At 40.0% G+C, this 23,156-nt stretch overlaps 1 protein-coding gene across 3 annotated transcripts in view; it reads right to left on the bottom strand.

Annotated features, from left to right (window-relative positions):
* ABCC4 (ATP binding cassette subfamily C member 4) overlaps positions 1-23,156 on the bottom strand; it is a 2,616,332-nt gene that overhangs the window by 911,035 nt on the left and 1,682,141 nt on the right. For all 3 annotated transcript variants that reach the window (XM_044072995.1, XM_044072997.1, XM_044072996.1), the window contains one exon: positions 19,748-19,827. In XM_044072995.1, coding sequence (XP_043928930.1) covers positions 19,748-19,827 — 80 coding nt within the window. The remainder of the gene's footprint in view (positions 1-19,747; positions 19,828-23,156) is intronic.

The following is a 23,156-nucleotide window of genomic DNA, read 5'->3' as shown; positions in this document are numbered from 1 at the left end:
GGGAGTTTCTGTCCCCCTAGGGGAAGATATTAAATGGGGGATGGAGAGAAGGAAACCAAGACTGCAACAGTGAATACACGTGAATATCTAACATTTATGGTAAGTGTACACAACTGTACTATGTTCTTCATGTTTCACTGTTGCAGTCATCACCTCTGGGAGGATTCCCAAAGCTGAGGAAAAGGGTGAAAGGATAGGTTGAGTCCTAGGTATGGGACAGGAGGCCCTGCAGAACTGCAGAGGTAAACCCTGCCCTAGACTTAGGTAAGAGAGGTAGGTGGTAATGCTTTGTAAAGGTATGGACAGAGGTCCAGGTGGCCGCTTCCAAGACGTCCCTGGTAGGTACTCATCTGAGGAAGGCAGTGGCAGTGGAGGTTACCCTAGTGGAGTGGGTAAGGATAGACTTAGGGATGGGTTTCCCATGTAGTCTGTAGCAAAAATGGATACAGTGTGAAATCCATTTGGAAATGGTTTGTTTGGAGATGGGTTCCCTCTGCCCCTAGGGCAAAGCTTACAGGAAGATGGTCTGTTTTTCTGAATGGCTTAGTATGGTCCAGATAGTATCTGAGTTGTCTGTGTACATCTAGTGAGTGTAGAATTCTTTCCCCCTTGTTTTGAGGGTTGGGAAAAAGGAGGGAAGATGTATATGGCCTGGTTAAGGGTCACATCAGATACCCCCTTGGGCATAACGGAGGGGTTAGTCTTAAGGGAGACTCTGTCTGCATGGAAAATTATGAAGGGCTCGACAGCCATGACAGCTTGAAGTTCTGAGACCCTTCTGGCTGAGGTGATAGCTAGTAGGAAGGCAATCTTCCAAGAGAGGTATTTCAATTCTGTTGAAGTGGCAGGCTCGAAAGGGGGTAAGGTTAGTTTTTCTAACACATAATTCAGGTCCCAAGGTGGCGTCGGAAGCCTTCTGGGGGGTCTGATATTAGACACCTCTCTGAGGAATTGCTTAATCAAAGGATGAGGGAAGAGGGGTGGGTCTGAATCATAATGGGCAGAGATGGCCGAGGCATGGATTTTAATAGAGGAGAAAGAGAGGCCACTATTGAGCAACTCTGCTAGGTAATCCAGGATGAGGGGATTGAGAGGTACTGCCCTCTTTTGATTGTTTCCAGGAGCAGAATCTTTTCCATTTTCCTGCATACAATTTTCTTGTGCTGGGCTTTCTGGCCTCTATGATGATGTCTAGGACCGGTTTGCTTAACAGGGACTCCTTGTTAATTTTTAGTGTATAAGCCATGCTGAAAGCTTGACAGTCTGTAGGTCTGGGTGCAGTACCTCCTCCCTTTCCTGGGTCAAGAGGCCTGACATCAGGGGAAGCAGCTTTGGGTGCTGTAAGGTCAGACTGTGTAATAAGGGGTACCAATGCTGTCTGGGCCAATCTGGAGCAATGAGGATGGCCTTTGGTCTGTCCTCTATTATTTTGATCAGAACCTTGGGAATAAGGGGCAGAGGTGGGTATGCGTACACAAAGAGGGAGCTCCATGGGAAGGTCAAGGCATCCACCTTCCAAGCTAAGAGATACTCCCTGGTACAGAACTTGTGCAGCTGGTGGTTGAGGTGCGAGGCAAAGAGGTCCACTTCCAGGATCCCTCACATTCCTGGGTGATTTGCAAAATGATTTCTCTGTGGAGCTGCCATTCGTGGGGGTCCTAAAGCTTCTGCTTAGGTGGTCTGCCAATGTGTTGTTGATCCCTGGTAAGTATTGGGCAATTAGGTGTGGCCCCATGGATATGGCTATAATCTAGAGACTCATGGCTAACCTGCACAAGGGGGTAAGATTGGGTCTCCCCCTGCTTGTTGATGTACCACATTACTGTGGTGTTGTCTGTTTTTATAAGGAGGACCCCTGGCCTGAGATGGGGTTGGAAAGAAGTCAGAGCCTTTTGCACTGCCATCATTTCTTTCTGGTTGATGTGCAAGTGATATTGCTGGGCATTCCAAAGCCCTTGGGTACACCTGCCTGCTAGGTGAGCGCGCCAAGCAATGTCTGAGGTGTCGGTGGTGATGGTCTGTACGGAAGGGCGGAGGATGAAGGGAAGACATTTGTTCATGGCACAGGTCTTTGTCCACCAGAGAAATTCAGCCCTTATACAAGGGATCAGAGGGAGAGGCCTCTAAGGACTGACAGTGCTGACACCAAAGGTTCTTTAAGTACCACTGAAGTTTTCTCATATGAAGCCTGGCGAGAGGGATGAGAAGGATACAAAATACCATGTATCCCAGGGCATGGAGGAACTTCCTAGCAGTGAGGTGACTTTTGGAAGCCAGTGGGTGAAGCAGAGAGACAGGAAGCTCTGCTTTTCTGGGGATAGGAAGGCCATTTGGGTTGCTGTGTCTAGCACAGCTCCCAGGAAAACAAATTTTTTGGTGGAGTTTTGCTTTGATTTTTTCTTGTTGATGGTGAACCCTAGGGAAGTTAGGAGTGATTTGACAAAGAGAAGGTCCTGCAGCAACTTTTCTTTGCACTCTGCCTGAATGAGGCAGTTGTCCAGATAAGGGTAAATCTGTATATTTCTCTGTCAGCAGAATGCTATAGCCCGGGCCAAGCATTTGGTGAGTACTCTGGGAGCAGTAGGTAAGCCAAAGGGCAGTGCAGAGAACTGAAAGTGTTGATAGCCTGCTCTGGTTCATAAGTTCATAGTTAAGTACTAGGCTATCTGCCGAGGGCATCTATAAGCCTAGCCAGAATGTGTTGGCTTTTGTCGCCCACTTAGATTAGTTCCCTGTGTCTCTGTCCAGCAGAGCCATTAGTTCCCTGTGCCTCTGTCCAGTAGAGTCACTGCAGTGATCCCTGGGGTAAATTTTAAGTTTCCCATCCACTCGTCAATGTTTCTCTTGAAGAATGTTAGTGAGGAGCTCTGCCTAATGTAGACTGGAATCCTGTTCCAAAGCATGGGAAGTCTCTGGGACAGGAATCTATCCCTCCAGCATGTCCTATTTATCATTGTGGTGAGGTTTAGATCCCTAGAGCGTGTGGCTCTCAGGCTTTTGTTTTTTTTTTAGGTGGATCATGTCCATCAATTCTGGGTTGGACATGGCCTTGTATGTCAGGCAGAGATCACCTCTGAGTAAGCGGTATGCAACCGAGTACAGCTGGAGTTTCTTCAGTCGGGCTGCATAGGGCATCTGTTTGAGGCCAGTAATCCTCTTGGTGAGGTACTTCTGTGGTCTTTCCAACTGCTGCAGGTGTCTTTGTAAGGTACATCCTAAAAGGGGCATTGTACTCTATGATGGGTCTGATGAGTGATGAGTAGAGGGGCACAATAACCTCTTTTGTTCTAGATGTGAACCCTTTTGTGATTAGGTGGGCCACATAGAAGGATTTTCTAACCACCTTTGCAATATGATTATCAAAGGAGAGATTACTATCAACTTGGGTCCCCACATCCCTTATTACATTTTCTGTATTTAAGGGACAACCACGTATGTGGTAGTACGTGGGTACTTTGTTTTTTCCAAAGGGGATGACTATGCACTTTTGGCATTTAGCTTGAGGCCATGATCTGGACACCAGGTATCCGTCTCAGTGAGACCATTATGGATGATGTCTGTATCAGCCGAAGGGTCAGTTATGGCCCCCAGTTTGCAGTCATCTGCAAACTTGGTCAGCCATAGTCCTCCTGTGTTTGCCTGTATCTCTGAGAAGTATATCCGGAACAGGAGGGGGTCCTGGGACTGAGCCATTGGGGATGCCACTTGTAATTGGTTTAGAGTCGGACCTAGAGCCTGCAATTTTCACCGTGTAGGTTCTATCCATTAGCTAACTGGCAACCCATCTTGTGACGTAGGGGTTTATGTTCAGGCTGGTGAGCTTGTCTATAATACCAGAATGGGGAATGGTGTCGAAAACCTTTGTGAGGTCTAGGTAGGCTGTGTGGACCTCTTTTCCCTCATCTAAAGCCTTGGTAACTGTCTCAAAGAAGTCTCCCAGGTTTAGGAAGCATGATCTGTCCTTAACAAAGCCAAACTGGGTAGGGTACAATGTTTGGAGTTTCCCAATGTCTCTGTTAATGAAGGCTAGTCAGGCTTATAGGGCGATAGTTCCCGGGGTCCGTTGTGGCTCCAACTTTGTGGAGCAGGATAACTGTTGCTGTACACCACTCTATGGGTACGTAGCCTGTAGAGAGGCTGAGTTTGAACAGTGTAAGGTGAGGGGTTAGTTCATTTTGGAGCTCGTGTAAGACACAGCCTGTGACACTGTCCAGTCCCAATGAAGCTGTGTTTTTGGCTTTGGATAGGGCTGTTTTAACCTGAGTGTCAGTGATTGCCGGGGCTCTACATTCTTCTGGCATGGTTATGGGCCCTTTAGGGGGTGACAGAGGGGTTAAGTTTGTACTAAACCTGTCTGGCAGAATGTTGGGAATATCAGTCAGTTCAGTGTATTTTGTGCCATTCTGCACTAAGAGCAGATCTGAGAGTTTCCACTTAGGTTCTTGACATACCTGAAGAACGCTTTGTGGTCATCTTTGGAGTCTGTTTGGCAATTTTTCTTTCGAAGTTAGCCTTGGATGATTTTATAAGGGATCATAGTTTCTTGTTGATACTGATCAGGGATGTCTTTCCTTCTTGGGATTTTACTCGTTTCTGTAGTAGTTTCCTCCTTCTATTGTATAGCTTGTTTATGGCAGGGGTCCATCAGACTGGTTTCCTTTTCTTGTCGGAGTGAGTCTTGGTTTTGCTTGGGATAGTATGATCCATGCATTCTTGAAGGTGCTCATAGAATGCCTTTGTAAGGGATTCAACAACTTGGACAGCGTTGTCCTTTAGCATGGGGGCTGTAAACCTTTCCACCTCGGTCTTGAGTAACGTGAAGTTTGTGCAGGAATTTTCTGCATGATTCCCTGATGGGGATGTGGAGGTAAGCATCTTTTAGGTCTAGTGTCACAAGCCAGGCATTTTGTGTGAGCATAGGCAGGAGCTGCTGCAAGGTTAGCATTTTGAATCTGGGGACCACCAAGGAGGTGTTTAGTTTGGATAGATCCAGGATGGGGCACCAAGTGGTCTCTTTTCTTGGAACAAGGAATAGTCTGGAGTAAAAACATTTTCCTGTTTGATCTGGAGGGAGAGGTTCTACTACCCCCTGGGATAGTAGAGTTTGCACCCATTTCAATGCCTCTGCCCACTGGTTTTGGGGGGGGGGGGTCTGGGTTCCCTTTTGGAATAGGGAGTTCGCTGAAGAAGAATATGTATCTCTAAGAAATGATTTTTAAGACCCATTAGTCCTTGGTTATACAGACCCAACTGGCCTTGAAGAGGGTGAGCCTTCCTCCTAGTTTTTGATGAGTGAAAGGAGGGCAGAGGGGGGGAGGGAGAGTCATTGTGAGTACTTGCCATAAAAGCTTGGCTTAGAACTTCCTGCCTTAGAGATGGAAGTGGTTCATTGTTTGCTTCTTTGCTGGCCCTGGGATAGGGGCCTAGATGGCCTGTCCCTGCGGAGCTTACCTTGGCCCTGTCTGCTAGATGCAGGGAAGGCCCAGTGCTTAGAGGGGAAAGTTCCTGCTGAATCTGGGAGGTTGAACTTGAAAGAAATCTTTTACTGTTTGTATTGATTTTGCTTTGCCTTCCATCTTTTTAAGCACCTCTTCTGCTTTTTCCCCAAACAGGCGTTCCTTATCTAGGGGTGCATCAATAAGTTTAAACTTGACATGATCAGGGAGAGGTTGTTCTTTCAGCCATGCATGTCTTCTAATAACAGATCCCGTCACTGCTGCCCTGCTAGAGGCTTCTAGAGCATCATATCCACATTGTAATGAGTGTTTGGCCACTTGACAAGCAGAGTGTAGTAATTCTGCTAGCTCTTTTGAGGTGGCACCGTCAGGAGAGGTAGTAATCCTCTGTTTTAATTGTTGCAAAGTGTGTTGTTGATATTTTAACATATGGAACTCACAACTGAGTGCTCTGATAGGTAAGATTGCAGAGGTGTATACTTTCTTACCCCATCTGTCCAGAGCTCTGGAGTCTTTGTCAGAAAAACAAGGATTTTTGGCAGAACTAGTCTTAGCTCCTTTGGGTTTCTGTGTAATGATCACAGGGTCTGCAGCAGGAATCCTGTACAGGTATTTGTGAGAATCTGCTACTCTGTAGTACCTGTCAGGTTTAGTTGGAGCAGGAGGCAGGGCATCAGGGACTAGGCTGGATTCATGGAAAACATTATCCACCACTTCCAAAATAGGTGGGATGGCCAGGGGTCTGTGCTGGTGCAGGTCCAGAAACTCTCTAAGTTGTTTATTTGACTGTGGGAAGTCTCAAGATTCCCATTGAAAATGTTCCCTGAGGGAGTGAAGGGTTTCCCTAAAGGAGAGGTCCTCTAGAGGGGAGGCAGAAGGGATGAATTCCTCCGCATCTGAATCCTCATAAACAGTTAAGGGATGTTGTTGTTCCTCTTCAAAATCAGAATAATCAGATTCCTCAGACTCTTTGGTCTGTCATAACTTCTGGAGAAGGATGCCTTTTCCTTTTTGGAGTGGGGGCCTGAGTACCTCAGATAAGGCAGATGTGATCCTCCTCCATTTTAAGCATTTGAGCTTCGGGTGGGGAAGTAGTAGCAAGATGGTGGCTAGAAGCAGATTTACTAGGAATGGCCTGGCTTCTAGGCCTGAGAGAATCTGTCGGTCTCCGAGAAGCAGTGATCGGATGCGAAGATGTCAGTTTTTGTCTAGAATCGGTTGTGCGAAAGGCTTCCTTGGAAGCTGGTGCCTGTGTCACGGCTCCGGACCCAACCATGGCAGAGACAGCCAAAGGCTCAGAAGACAAAGTGGATTTATGCAGCATACCGGACTCCTAAAGGGTCTTGGCAGAGGCCTATGTAGAAAGCAAGTCGGTTGTCAGGGGCTGTGAAAGCGCCTCACTGAATTCTGGAGAACTGACGACTTGCTTAGCGGTAGCGTCGTCAGAAGGCTTAGCCTTGTGTGGCCTGTCTCTATCTTTATCTCTATGTTTTTTCAGAAAATCGACAGATAGTTGGGTGACAGATGCTATATCAGAATTCGAAGACGGAACACGAAAATAATTGTCTACAAAAAGAGCTCTACAGTAAATGGTTCTTGCATTAAGAGGGCACAGAACCAGCAATAAGGGATGTCGTGGTCTGGGCCTAAACAAGTGATGCAGTAAGAATGAAAGTCTCGGTGTGGGATCTATTTTCCACAGGCGAGACAATTGTTAACTTTTTCGGATTTTGGTTAGAGCAAGAAAAAAGGGTCCCCAACGGGGTACTTAGCTTTAGACATTTTCTGCTGAAATTCAACTTCTGGTAGCGACCAACCGGCACTCGTGCGAACTGCTTCTGCTATGGGCTCCACGGCAAGAAAGACTGATGTAATGATGTCAGCTGCCTTGCTTTCTAGCACTGATGACCTGATGTCAGACTACAGGTGTCAGCAGCCAGCGCACAAAAACACTGACTCTGGTATTCCGGCTGACCGAGGGCTACCACAGCTGGGATAACCCACAGGTGATGACTGCAACAGTGAAACATGAAGAACATGTGCATTCGGGCTGGTGGCAAGACAGTCTTGAGGTTTAACGTTCATTCATCTGGTTATGTATCCCTACACCACTGGGTTTAGGTCATAGTTCAAATGTATGGCTCTATGGAAGTTTTAGACTTCGATACCCCAGACAGATGTCCAGTGATCTAAGGTAGGACATATCAATCATGCGGGGGAAGTCCGTTGTTATTTTTCCACAGACAGAAGCACTGCACTTGAGCAACTCCTCCAGTGGAGACAATTTATAGTAAGATATCACTGACCCCAAAACCTGCATAGGAAATTCTTGGCTTCAAATCCAGAAGAGCAATTCCTACTATCTCCTAGCAGCTGACAAGAAAAGTGACATGGATACTGCTGCCAGCCCAGGTCTAAGTGCCAAACAATAAGACCCTAACTGATCACCTAAAATGTGCCCAGTGATCATCTAAATATTCATGAGCAGTCCAGAAAGATTATTTCCCACTACCTTACTGTCATTCTGACATATGTTTCAGTGCCCCAAATCCTACAATGGGTCTACCTGCACTCCAAGTAACCTCCCCATCCAGTGCCCGAATTTATGCTGGGGCCAGCAAGGAACCTAAATGTGTCATGGGGGTCATCTTTCTATCTTCCAGCCATGGTTTATTTATTGATTTATTTTTGCACACACACACACACACACTGCTAACTTCTCCTCTTCCTGCGTTCATTGAGGGTAACTCCCCTCTTTGGACTATTTCAATCCTTAGGAAGTGTCATCAACGAATGTCCTCCTCCACCAGGATGGGCATGTTCATTTGTCTTTGACACTCCATCAGTCACCTGGGCCATAGTCAGGGTTTTACCCTCTATACCACTAGAGTACCATACATTCCACAAAGATTTTAATATAAAATCTTTATAGCAACAGAAGGTTCCACTATGAACTTTATTTATATCTTTGATCTGGCAATTCCGTTTTCTTTGGCTTCCACTGGACAAAATACCCTTGTGCAGCTGATACTTAAGTTATTGTGGCATAGACAGAGACTGTACACCAGCACACAAACACACAATACCCTTGTGCAGTTGATATGCACGTTATTGTGGTGTAAACCAAGACTGTGCACCAGTGTACAAACAGCCCTGTCAACTGTCAGTATTTAACAGCAAAATCAGTGGATAAAAAAGAAAGAAAAGTATAAAGAACCTCCTCACTTTAAACTCTCTTACCACCAGTAACTTGGTTGATGGTCTGTGCTAAAAGGAACAGCTCACAGACATCGTAAACTTATATACTCTAACTAATGTATTAATTTGCTCCCTTTTTGCAGGACTAGTGGTTGTTACATACTTACTGAACAAATTGCTTGGAATTGTTGGCTCATGTTTAACTCTATTTTCTGAATGTTAGAAGGCTCATTGGAGACAACCTCAGTAGCAAGAAGCAGGTCTAATTACATAAGAAGTTAAGAATAGTCCATATACATGTATGTTATTTGCAAAACGTTTGGATAGGTGCTATGGTTTATTGCCTGTCATGGTCTACGACAAATTGTACTCAAACTTTGTCTTTTAAGTCTGAGTTAGTCAGGTAATGAGCACAAAATGGATGGAAATGAGAGACGGCCTTTAGAAATCTACTGTTCCCCTGGTGGAAGGTGCAGTTTATGGGCCTATTCTAACTTCCTATTTTAAATGCCAGTTTAAAACACTTATAATCTAGAGAGTGCTCCATTATCTTGATGGGTGCTCTTAATGTAGTCTATTACTTTGCTGTCGTTTGAGTATCTTTTATAGCAAAAAACAGAATGAGAGCAGAGAAGGTGTTGCTCCAATTAATAAAAGATTCAACATTAGTAGGAATCCAAGTGATCTTACCTAAATTTACCTCTCACTTTTATTCTTGTGCATTATCCATATGAGGATACTGACAAAATCCACAATATTTCTTATCTATTAACCGATCATGGAACAATACTTTATTCTTTCACCACCTGCTGCTGCCTTCTAAACCATGGAGGGTAGACCCTCTAATCTTTAAAAATAGGGAAGCTGCCTTGTTCAGTAGTGTGGTGTGGTAGAGAATTAATTGGTTACAACCCTGGGGACTGTACACATCCCTTCATCCAGTGGAAACTGCTCAAGTCAAAAATGAAAGACTGCTGTAATTCAGTAAGTCTCTGTTAACGGGGAAAATGATTCGAGGGTCAACTGTTACAACCAGTGGTACAGTATTCACATTCGATATGGGTGATTATAAACCACTACTGTAACTAAGTACAGTGCTAAATTTGGCATATGATAGGCTTCACATGGTGTAATAATGGGCATCTGATATGTAGTTTGGACTACGCCTATTGTTAATACCAATACAACAATATCTTTTCTACATATGTAGTTTGGACTACACCTATTGTTAACACCAATACAACATCTTTTCTGCATTTCTTGAATATAAAACAATTTAATGCATAGTGCAGAAACATGATCCCATTAAGGACAAATGACTGCAACAAGAAGGAGAGTGGCTTTAGGGGCACCCATTTAAGGTAAGGCAGAAGAAGAAGAAACACTGAAAGAGCATTTCAGAAAGAAGGTTCACAGGAGTCTGGAGCATACCAAACTGAGGCAGAAGCACTGGCATTGACATGCAATTAGCACCTGGAGATGGGAACAATAGTGAAAATTCCGGTAACAGAAATTTTGCAAAAAGACTTGGAGCAGATACTGCTTGTGAAGCACTTGCAAGTTCTGTTTTTTGACAGCACCAACGTTCTGTTTTATAACTGTCAGCCCCCAAAGTTCAGTGTTGTAACTGGAAGCAGCAAAAATAAAGTCAATTTTGTGTTTTGGACAATAAAAGCACAGACACACACATACACAATTAATGTGTTCTCATATGCATATGATTAGAATGTGGAAGATCACACTATTATTAAATTGAATGCAAAACAGCTGACATAATATGGTGAACCTTAACACTATCAAAAATGCACATTACCCCCTGGCACCACCTTAATAATGTGTGCTAACCCTAACCCTGCCCAAGCTCCTAATCCTAACCCTACACCTTAGCTTAAAAAAAATATTTTTGTAACACTACCACAAAACAAGACAGTCTCAGACACACACATATGCACTAACACATGCATACATATACCACTAAAACTACCCAGTTACCTAACCTTTACCCTAACCCTAAACACACATACAATTATACAGATACCAAGTCTATCTCCTTCCCTAACCTTTACTCTAACCCTAGACCACAAACATTCAAGCACACATACACATACTCCCCTAATATACAACCCACTTTCCTGTTATGAAAAAGTACATATTCAATAAAACATTTGTTTTTTAAACCGGATGTTCAAATAATAGTCCTGCACTTTCGGCTGTTGACCAAAGGAACATGCGACGACACTGCATTCATGTATATACGTATATGTGTATGTGTATTTGCACACACACACACACACACACACACATATATATATATATATATATATATATATATATATATATATATATATATATATAAAATGCTGACTTATCAAAATGCACAAGGATTGAACCATGAATGCTTGAGAACAGCATTTTAAAAATCAATATAATGAAAAACAGAAGAAAAAAGATCAAAAAAGGAACTAAATAGCTTCCCTTTGTTGTTTGATCATTAAAACCCCACCACACATTTGGACATAATTTGTCTAAATAGCAGTAATGTTATGGAATGTTTTTTTTTTTTTTTTTCTTAAGGTAAGGTGCATGGTTAGGGTTAGCATGCATCTACAGATATACACACACACAGTATACATACATATACAACAAGGCCCAAGGGATGTGCATGGCAGAACTATTACCAAACACCCACATGTGCCAAGGGTGTTGCGAGGCACAAACCCAAAGGAAGAGTGCCCTTTAAATCCCTGGGCATGCTGCAATGTCTGTACCATTCTGCACTTATGAAACAGGCATTTGTATTTTGGATTTGCATTTGAATTTTACATTTAACAGTTTATGTTTGATAATTGCACATTCTGTGGTGTATTTTAATGTAAAATCGATCCTCTGTCCATTTTAATAAATTGATTGCTGAGCAGGGTTATAATTTTCAAACTGTGTGGAATTCTGAAATAAGGTTTTTGGGGAAGACATTTAAGAGAGTCTTCTGTTGAACTGTGGTGTGCTACTTCAATGTGTAGTTTATAAAGAGATGTTAACATTACATACCACCTCAACTGATTTCTGACAGGTGAATGAGTCCAAGTGAGGAGACCTGCATATCACTGTGACAGGGCTTCACAAGTTTTCTAGGAAAGAGCTTAAAAACATCTACAAGAATAAGGAATAAGGCTTCTGGAAGCAACTCTTAGCACTAAGAGAAACACATATAAATGCATTAATACTCCTCCCTTGCCCATCATTTTAAGGTGGTTTAGCTGATGATGTGCTTGTTGCATCCTGTAAGTATTTGCAAGGGAATCATTTTGGAGGCAGCTCTCAAGCAGGGGGTGTAGCAAGCAATTTCCATTTTGTACTCACAATCTTTCAATGCCCCTTGGACACCTATCATTTAATAATTGACACATTTTTCAAAATGCTATCCCTAGCACTTAATTAATGTAAGTGATATTTTCAGATGTTTATACTAAAACTATCAAATATATTATTTTTAGATTAGCACTATTGCACCTGTTGGAGGCATTCATTTAGACAGCTGTAGACATAATATAACTTGCAAAAAAAGCAATACAAATTTGATGCTCTGAAAAATGTACTCAGAGTAAACAGAGTATGCCTGGCTACAGCCTTGCTCTCAAGAACTGAAAAACACATGCATTTAAGCAGTAATGCTCCTGATCCTTTGAAGGCGAAAGGCCGAGGTACCAGATCGTAAAATAAAGAACTGGCTCAATACTTGGACTGTGTTTGCATATTGCTGTTTTCTGAAGTGTTTGTGGAGTAATGCTCCTCTTTATCTAATAATTTTCCTTAAGATGGAATAACTGATGGTATACTTGTTGCTTATTTAGCTGGATTTTGATGATAATGTTTGTGTGTTCTTTATTTGCATTTTAATTTGTGTTTGTAGCTATGCCACATTTTATGTTTTTGTACTACATCTTCAGATTTACTTCTTTGACCAATCAATGCCTTGCAGTGTGTGTGTGTGTGTGTGTGTGTGTGTGTGTGTGTGTGTGTGTGTGTGTGTGTGTGTAGCTTGACTTGCTGTTTAATATTGCTTTGGAGACTGTTTCTGCTTCATGTTATTCACTTCCCATCTTCACATTTTACTTCACTCACTATTTATGAGTTTTATGTGTTTATTTTCATCAAGAGTTTTTTTTAACTCATTAGACTATTTTTAATGTTTCTATTACTGCAAACTGTATGTAATTTTTTTTTTATCACAGTCCTGCTTCCTTCTTTGGCTTGCATTTTTATGCATGCCTATTTTATGTTGGATGTGTGTTTCTGACATTAGGTACATGTTAATGATTTACTGTTATTTGAGTATTTTCTGTGTTTGATACCATTTACTTACTAAATGACTTCTCAAGATTGTGGCAGTTGCCTGGATTTTAATGTGTGTTTCTGGGTAGGGATCACGGAATGTAAGCTCTAGTGGCCTGCACTAGGATTCTCATTCTCCCATAGAACAGTTTTCTTTGTCCATTTCATAAATAAATACAATGTGCACATGTATTTGTGTAGGGGTATGTCTATGTCTGACATTTATACTATAGGCTAGATTGTTAGCTACCTGTACATCAAACGTGTTCCGTGTATGGTTGTAAGCTAGTGTATGCCGGCTACAGCTCACATTCAATCACAGATCCTTACTCCCAAATACACAGTAAAGGCTTATCGGCATTTCATACAGCAAATTCTTGTCACTCAGTGTTTTTAATTCTATCTTATGTTCACACAACAGGGTTACATAATTTAAAAAAAAAAATGTTAACTACCTAAACATTTATTCCAGATGCATATGTTGCCCCACTACGTAAAACTGTGATGAAGCTAAAAATATCAGCTTGCTGGCATTAGCATTATGAAAATGTTACTACAGCTCTTATTCAAAAACTCTGCATCTCAAATGAGCATCAGTAAATAGTTGTACTACCATGTGTGTAAAAACACGGTGTCCCTTCAGTGATCATGAAACTTAACATACTGAGCCTTTTATGCCACTGACCAACCTGGTTTGTAAATTAACAAAAAATAAATAAATAAATGCATAGATAATAACTAATTAACTAAATAAAGGTTATCCATGACAAGTGATATTTAGCTTTGACATGGTGAGATTTGCACCACTGAATCACTGCCAAATATGTCTCATTGACTTTTATATTACAAGTCAGTGCCATTTTTTTATCACAGTTAAAAACTGAAATCTCCTTTGACTGGGTGCATCAATGACTGCGACAGTACTACAATTTTTTAACCAACACTGAGTCACACTCCAAAATCTAGATGTAGAACTCTGAACAAATAACTCTTAACGATAAACAGAAAATAGAACTCAAAACAGTACTAGTGGCAGCTGGCACTCATGTTTATTACAAGACAAGTTTTCACAATCCAGTTCTTCTCCTTCCTCAGTCATATCAAGCCATCAACTGAAGCATTTCTTGCACGTACACTACTGCATCCATTCCGAGTTCCAGCTTCTGATTTTATCTCTTTCATATCATACCAAACTCCATCAATGCTGGTCTGGCCCACACTGGCCACAGACTCCACTACCACTATTTTGTACTTATTTTGCCCGAGGTCCCTTCTGAAAATAGGACCTGCCCAGTAAGTTTAATGCATCCATCCATCCACAACCCCTTTTTACCAATTTTTAAAATGGGTCAGGGTGTCAAATCAATAGTGACAATTATCTAGAGACTTTTCACACCAAATGGTAACTAGCCCTGCCATGGCAGTAGAGTTAACCTAGTCAGCATAAAATTAAATAAATAATGAATAAAACTCCTGTATTTCCTACAAAAAAACAACTTGGAGGATTCTTCGGTCATTCTTTCCTCCTTGAGTAACATATGGATTAGTCTCACCTGTTGTATTCTGTCTTCCAGTCAGTCCCCGACCCAAAGTATGATATAGCTATTAAATCTATAATGTTGCACACTGTTGATATATCACTGACCATGCTATCAACAGAAATAGTCAGTGCTGCTAACTAGATCAACAATCTTCATCCAGTGTGGCATTATATCCAGGGCATGCATGACTTCTTCAAAAAGAGACAAAAATCAGTTTATCTGATGTGTTCTTACTAGAACCATATTGGCAATTGTTCAGTAAGATCAGGTTACAGGTTTACTTTAACATCAGAAACACACCCTCTCCATTATTTTGCAGAGGATGAGGGTCAAGCTTAAAGGTTTGCAATTTTCTGGTTTAGACAAAGAGCTACCCTTAAATACAGGAATCACCTTCCACTGCCATGGACCACTACCCTCTAGTAGAGATTTAATAACATGCGCTTATGTTTGTCAATACTGAACAAAAATGCAGGAATGTTATAAGGTCCTTAATGGTTCAGGTTCACAAAGATAATACAATACTACAAGTAACAAAATGTTTCTGAATTGTAAGAGCTTTTGCGTTTCCTGCAATTACTAAAATCTAACTTGGAAGTAAACTGGCGGTAAAGCAAGTTACTTGGAACATCATTACAGCAAACACTTCCCTTTTCAAGCTAACCTAGTGCAAATAGTATTTTTGCCCTTAAATTTTTACTATGATCAATGAAGGCCTTATTATTACAAGCAACACTGCCTGTGAGGTAACTTGTTGCAATTCTCCAGTATGTTCTGCTGCTTATATTTTTCCTTGATTGTTCCTTTTAGTTCTTCCATCTTGATCATCTAGGTCATTCTTTTATCCTTTTTCTGTGTCTGCTCTTCTATCTCTCCAATCAATCCAAGCTTCCAAAACAGCATTTTTTTTTTCTTGGCACCGTTTTTCTTCTGTAACTTCCTTCACCTTTAAATGAGTTATGACAATCAGCAGCTGCTGTTCCCCCTCTATCTGTTCTATTCAAAGATCAATCACTGTCTGTCTTATAAAACAGCTTTTCACTGTTCCAGACTCATCATCATTCCCTTCTTGCTGTATAAGTCCAAGGTCAGTGCTATTAGAAAGCTCCATGACTTTCTTGCTAGTTCTGTGCTGAATACTTTATTTACATCAACAAAGAGTCATGAATTCAACAATGTTGTCCATTTGTGGTTTGCAGAGTTGTTGATTTTGGCTTTTGTGGATGGCTTACTTGTCATAACAATATGCTTAAAACAGAATGATTAAGTCAGTCTGCAGCCCTCAGTGAACCAGTTGTTTCAGTTCTATAGTGAATGCATAAACCCAAATGTAAAACAAACATTAATAATGGAAAATATGGACTTTTATCACTAAGTTAAGTGATTTCTGGGTAAAGGCTGGGTTATCTGAAAAGGAAATAGAATTATAGAAACAAATAAGCTTAGAATTTTCAGCAACTATTCAGGCCATGTGCAATGTAGAAAAACTTAAAATGTGCTTAATACATGGGATAGATGCTGAAAGTTTACAAATAAGAAGCATCCTGAGAAGAAGACTTTCACAGTGAAAGGAAGTGAAAAGGTCGGTAAATAAAGAGAATACATAAGAAAATGCTGTATTGTACCTATTAAATAGACTTCTTGTAAAGCACTACATATCAATAATGCTCTGATTGGTTATCCACACAAATGCTCTGATTGGTTATCCACACAAAATTAAAGTGTTTCAAATTAATGAGATCTAATGAACATAGGAAGAGGAAGGCTTCATGATTACAGAGGGAGACAAGCTTAAGAGGGGTACTGATTGGAACTGCTTTTGATCTGTCTTGTCCAGTTCAATGCAGTGTTTAGCCAAAATATGCTGCCACACTACTGAAGAGGTTGGCGAATATTGTTGCAATGCACAGTGATGAGTGACAGTGCTGTCAGGATTTGCTGCAAGATAGTGCACCCAGCTAATGCATGGATACATAACTGCATGATGCAGCAATAACTGGTAGAGAGGTGTGCACTGGTGACCACTGGGGCTAGTCTAAGATACAGGAATGAGTAGTGTCATTAACATATGGGAACGTTAAAGGAATGAGTAGTGTCATTAACATATGGGAATGTTAAAGGAATGAGTAGTGTCATTAACATATGGGAATGTTAAAGGAATGAGTAGTGTCATTAACATATGGGAATGTTAAAGGAATGAGTAGTGTCATTAACATATGGGAATGTTAAAGGAATGAGTAGTGTCATTAACATATGGGAACGTTAAAGGAATGAGTAGTGTCATTAACATATGGGAACGTTAAAGGAATGAGTAGTGTCATTAACATATGGGAACGTTAAAGGAATGAGTAGTAACATAAGGAATGAGTAGTGTCATTAACATATGGGAATGTTAAAGGAATGAGTAGTGTCATTAACATATGGGAATGTTAAAGGAATGAGTAGTGTCATTAACATATGGGAATGTTAAAGGCATGAGTAGTGTCATTAACATATGGGAATGTTAAAGGAATGAGTAGTGTCATTAACATATGGGAATGTTAAAGGAATGAGTAGTGTCATTAACATATGGGAATGTTAAAGGAATGAGTAGTGTCATTAACATATGGGAATGTTAAAGGGATGAGTAGTGTCATTAACATATGGGAATGTTAAAGGCATGAGTAGTGTCATTAACATATGGGAATGTTAAAGGGATGAGTAGTGTCATTAACATATGGGAATGTTAAAGGGATGAGTAGTGTCATTAACAAATGGGAATGTTAAAGGAATGAGTAGTGTCATTAACATATGGGAATGTTAAAGGAATGAGTAGCGTCATTAACATATGGGAACGTTAAAGGAATGAGTAGTGTCATTAACATATGGGAATGTTAAAGGAATGAGTAGTGTCATTAACATATGGGAATGTTAAAGGAATGAGTAGTGTCATTAACATATGGGAATGTTAAAGGAATGAGTAGTGTCATTAACATATGGGAATGTTAAAGGAATGAGTAGTGTCATTAACATATAGGAACGTTAAAGGAATGAGTAGTGTCATTAACATATGGGAACGTTAAAGGAATGAGTAGTGTCATTAACATATGGGAATGTTAAAGGAATGAGTAGTGTCATTAACATATGGGAATGTTAAAGGAATGAGTAGTGTCATTAACATATGGGAATGTTAAAGGAATGAGTAATGTCATTAACATATGGGAATGTTAAAGGAATGAGTAGCGTCATTAACATATGGGAATGTTAAAGGAATGAATAGTGTCATTAACATATGGGAATGTTAAAGGAATGAGTAGCGTCATTAACATATGGGAATGTTAAAGGAATGAGTAGCGTCATTAACATATGGGAATGTTAAAGGAATGAGTAGCGTCATTAACATATGGGAATGTTAAAGGAATGAGTAGTGTCATTAACATATGGGAATGTTAAAGAAATGAGTAGTGTCATTAACATATGGGAATGTTAAAGGAATGAGTAGTGTCATTAACATATGGGAATGTTAAAGGAATGAGTAATGTCATTAACATATGGGAATGTTAAAGGAATGAGTAGTGTCATTAACATACGGGAATGTTGTGTGCATTCTGCTGACTGCTGTGTACACTACTGCACATGCCCCTCTCACCTGGGCTTCATACTCATCGCACAGTTACAGTGAGCTGGCAAGCTAGGGGCATGTTCTGGGATGTATGGTATCATTTCAATCCACATTTTCCTAGCAGCAGTGGCACAGCTTCAAGGTAGCACAGTAAAGGTGGCCACAACCAGGTATATTCATTTTTAACAATGTACAAGTATGTGGGGTGGGGATAACACTAACATCAATATTATCATTTAATGTCTGAGCATGCATCTAGTGATATACTTTTTCAGACTGTCAGAGACTTGTAAAAATGAATTCACTGGTACTTTAATGTGTCTGGCTCTCATGGAGTGTCTTTTTTTTTCTCTAAGCATTGCCTTTAAAGAAACAGGAAATACCCTATCTAATCTCTAACACGATGACTTAATGACCTAAGATCTCTGCTATGTTGGAAAAGCTTTGGAAAAAGCACTCTACCTTTATGCCCTATGACATAGTGTTGTGTGTGCAGGTAAACTTTCTGAGTATTATAGCTTAATCAAGGCACAACTAATTCTTCCTCTATCTCTTACATACATTAGACCTCTGTCAAAAAGCACTCTGAAATTCAGCCTCTAGGTGTTTTCCTCCAGAGAACAATTAAAGGGCTTAGACTTGAACTCTGAAGTGCTCTCTGGAAACCTTACTTACAAATGAAAACAGAATGTCTGTTATTTGAAAAAAAGCAGAAAAAAATAATGGTAAACAAAGTGAAGCTAACACTCTGAAGCAATGACTCATAAAAGTAAATCTGTTGTAATTGTACCCTATAGTCAACCTACTTAATTCATCTTGATCCACTAACAGGATTACTGGCTCTATAACATGTGCCTTGAACTACTTTAAATAACATTATTTTTGATAATTAAACATTATGAGCCTTTAGGACATATTACAGACTTTCAAATGGTGTTATTTAAATAAGAAATAATGATTAAATATCACCTTTGTGTTGCACCTTTGATCTTACAACGGAGCTGTTTTACTAGTACTGAAATCTTTTGTGCCCGTGGAGATCTTTATCTGTCGCAAACATCCCTCTTTTGTTCCTGTTTAAGATGGTATTATTTTTCTTCTATTATTGCTAATCTTTTCTTTTCTCTGTAGGTGACCACACCTGCTTTTATGCCCATTGTGTGCAAGCATTTATGTCTTTGTGTTTAACATGCATAGTGTTTGGCTCATCTTTACCTTCTTTCGTGAGAGATGATTATTTTTGTACTGTGACCACATTTCATAACATGACATGGAGATGTGCCAAATCACTGGAAGGAAAATCAACAACTTACCCAGCACAAAGCTACTGTGGAGTGAAACTATGTCATGAAACTGCACTGTTTATCTGACGGCACTCCTACATACCAATTATAACTCGCATTAAATTCATTTTGGCTTTGCTAACTCATGAAACTGCAGCCGCACCCTACTGTTACACTCTGATTTATAAAGTTATCACTTGCGTGTTTCATTCAGGTTCTTACTTAAAAACATATGCTATGTGAGTGCAGAAACTGAGCCACTGAAGAAACAACTAGAAAGATAATGAACTAAACTTGCAAACTGCGCTTCGATAGATAATAAATACTATGCATTACCAGTGTGAAGTCAACGTATGTTAAGGGGAGCAAGTCATCCAGGTGTCCAATGTCCTTAGAAAAACGATTGAGAATTCTGCCTGTGAAAGAAATAGAAAAAAAAATAAAATTAACAAAAATATGTTCTTCCAAAATCTATGCTACAAAACAGTTTGGCTACAATAGCAGTATTTTACTGTAGCAGTACAGTCATGTATGGAACATTGCAGAATCCTAAATAACAGACATCAAAATAATTGTTATATCTCACTCATCTGTTATAAACAAGGTTTCGCCCTACTGTTCCATTACTTCAACTAGTCCAGGGGACCTTTTCAGTGGTAAATTGATACAGTATAGCATATATACACAATATACAGTACACTGTAGCTTTGAAATGTAAATTACAGACTGAAGCAATTCAATGACTTGCTGTGTTGGTGGCAGTTAAAACTTGTATAACCGAAATGCTTAAACAGGCCTAAAGGAAAATTTAAATTCAGTACCTACAGAATATCAGGCACAATGAGATAAGATACTGACTAATGATATCAGTGATGGTGAAGGATATTGGATAGAACACTATAGAGGGTATATATGACAGACAGAAGACAGAGAAGGGGTCACCAGGACAAACTGAGATACAAGAATATAAATATGATGTAAATAAAAAGAAATATGAATATCAGACAAATGGAGACAGAGGAAGATACTTTCATCATGGCAGGTGTTAAACAGAACAACAGGAGATTAGCTTAAGTCTCTGAAGCATTTATATCTGTTAGTATGAAATGATTGTGCAAGGATGCCTTAAAAGATGAAATGAAAGGGCAGGATTTAATATCAGAAGGCACAGTATTCTAAACCATGGACATACTAACTTAACACATGCACAGACAAGTGGGTAATAGGTTCATAAAGTCTTACTAAGCTTAAGGCTAAGGTCCTTATCAGTACTGTAGGGACACTAATAGCATCCTCATTAGATTTTCCTTACATACTCCAGCTGCAAATTTGTGATCAGCAATCCAGTAATCCAGACTGGTTTTAAAGGTTGTTAGTGTAGTGTTCAGCCATATATACAAGATAACTCTGTTTCAAAAATAAAGAATACAGTGGGTCAGGTACCTATCCTGACACCTAGTGTTGATGTGGCATTATACGTTTAATTGTCTAATGCTGCTGTTTGCTTTAATACTGGTTCTGTTTAATGGAGGAGTTCATAGAATGATGGGTTATTCATTGCACAGAATGCTAAGCAAAGATCAGTCATCAAGACTCTATGTAACAATGAGGACATTTAGTCTTTCAGAATGGCTAAGGGTACTGGAACCAGAGATCTTTTTCGTAAATAAAACACTGAGGTGTTCTAAGCTGGTTTTGGTGCTTAGCGAGGTTCCTTCCAAAGAAGGCACAATATTCAATGCTGAGCCTAATAAACGAGGAATCAAATGAAACTGCATCTTCTTTGGTCCTTCAGGAGGCAGCACAAAGGATAACCTACGTAAGGCAGAAGGATTTTCTGACCATCACAGAAACATAGTGATTGGAGGAAAGTCAAGAGTTGTCAGCATAGGTACCCAAATCCCCAATGACTGTGCCAGATTTTAGTAGAACAGTATCTACATTGTAACAGGTAGTGATTCTAGATTTACCAAAATAAAATATGCTGCTTTACTGCTATTGAGGGAAAGCCAATGATTAACACAACAAAAATTTGTTTGGTCTAGCCCTTACTGGAGAATTTCAGTATCAGAATGTTATTTGGTAACATCCCCCAATTTGCAACAATCAGCAAACTTGGTTAGCTACAATCCCATTGAGAACAGCTTCAAACCAAAGTAGTATATATCAATAAGGAGTTTTGTGGGACAGTACTAATGATGATTTTTCTGTCCACATTGCACATATCTTAATGGTATAGTTCTGTTAGACAGCCCATCAGACTATGTATGGATTAATGTTGAGATGGAAGACTTTGTCAATAATCCTAACATGATGGGAAGTGACAAAGGCTTTAACAAAGTCCAAGCAAGCGGTATAGACTGTATGTCCCTTATCTCTGGCCTCACTAACCCTTTCAAATAACTCAATCAGGTTCAGAAGTCAATCTATTTTTTACAAAAAAACAAACTGATTTGCATCCATGAATATTAGGTCATCTACTTGTTTATTAGTTCAACTACAAATTGTTCCATAACCTTGCAAATAATATTAGTGAGTCTGATAGGCATATAACTCATGGGGCAATTTCAGGGATCGTCTCCGTCTTAGGTCACCAGAACAGATGTTCTTCCAACTTTGGGAATGTAAACATTGGGGAGACTCAGGTCAAAGAACTCACAGAGAGGTCATCATAGATGGGACTTAGTTCATCAGAAATACTATCTGGACCCAAAGAATTGATATTTTTAATTTTGGAAAGTGCCAAAAAAGACAGTCTACAGGGATTTCAGGAGGGAAGTTGTGAAGAAGAATGGGGGAAAGATGGGAGAGTGGATGGAGTGAAGTCAGAAGAGAGTTTTTTTGCAAGAATATTATCATTGTTCTCAAGGTCACAGAAAAAGGTATTCTTAGAGATAGGTTCAGTAAAGAATGGATAGTTACCATTAAGTTTCCCCGAGTCAGCTAAAGACAGCCTTAAGGTTAACTTTTAAATTCGTGGCAACTTGAATTCGTAGCTCGCTTTATACTTCATAATAGCAAGTTTCAAAGACTTACCAGTTTTAAAATCTTTTTATAATGATGAAGTGGGCATCTTGTACAGATGGGTAGGGGCTTCTTCTTTTTCTTATACAGTTCATTGATGCCGTAGTTAAGCCAAGAGTATTTAGTTTTAAACTTGTCTTTACGATTGCAACAGGCTGGTACAAATATCTCAGTACATCTATCCAGAGGTGTAGGCAGCAGCCTCATGTCCAAGTGTTTCTCTGGGGAGATACAGCATTTGGGATTATCAATAAAATTTGTAAATCACAACTGGTTTTGGACAAATCCCTGAATATAAAAGAGTTAATCAAGGGCCACAGGATTTTAGAAATTAAAAATGCTGGGCTTGCCTGGTATTTGAACCTAGAACATCTCACACCCTAAGTCAAAAAGGCAATAAGGCTTCATGTTTAGATCAAATATGTAATGCTGAGCAGCAGTGGTTAAGATTACTAAGCAGGGTGTGCATATGTTACAACAAAAAAAGTTTGTAATTTATTATGGAAACCAATACAGTTGTCCATTTTAGACATGAAGTATGCTTATGAAGCATATCAAAGTACATTGATGTGTTCTAGGGCCAGCAAGGGCGATGGACTTGATTCTAAAGAGAAAGTATATTTTGATGGTTACGCAAAAAGACTACTAGTAAATCATAGTGCTGTACTGTCATTGTTATTATTTACTTTATTATCCTCATCAACACCATCAGTATAATCAT

Source organism: Protopterus annectens, chromosome 5.part1, assembly GCF_019279795.1.
Source record: "Protopterus annectens isolate FY-2018-M chromosome 5.part1, PAN1.0, whole genome shotgun sequence".
Lineage (NCBI taxonomy): Eukaryota > Metazoa > Chordata > Ceratodontiformes > Protopteridae > Protopterus > Protopterus annectens.
Note: the sequence above shows the minus strand (reverse complement) of the source record. Positions and strands in the feature narration are given on the sequence as shown.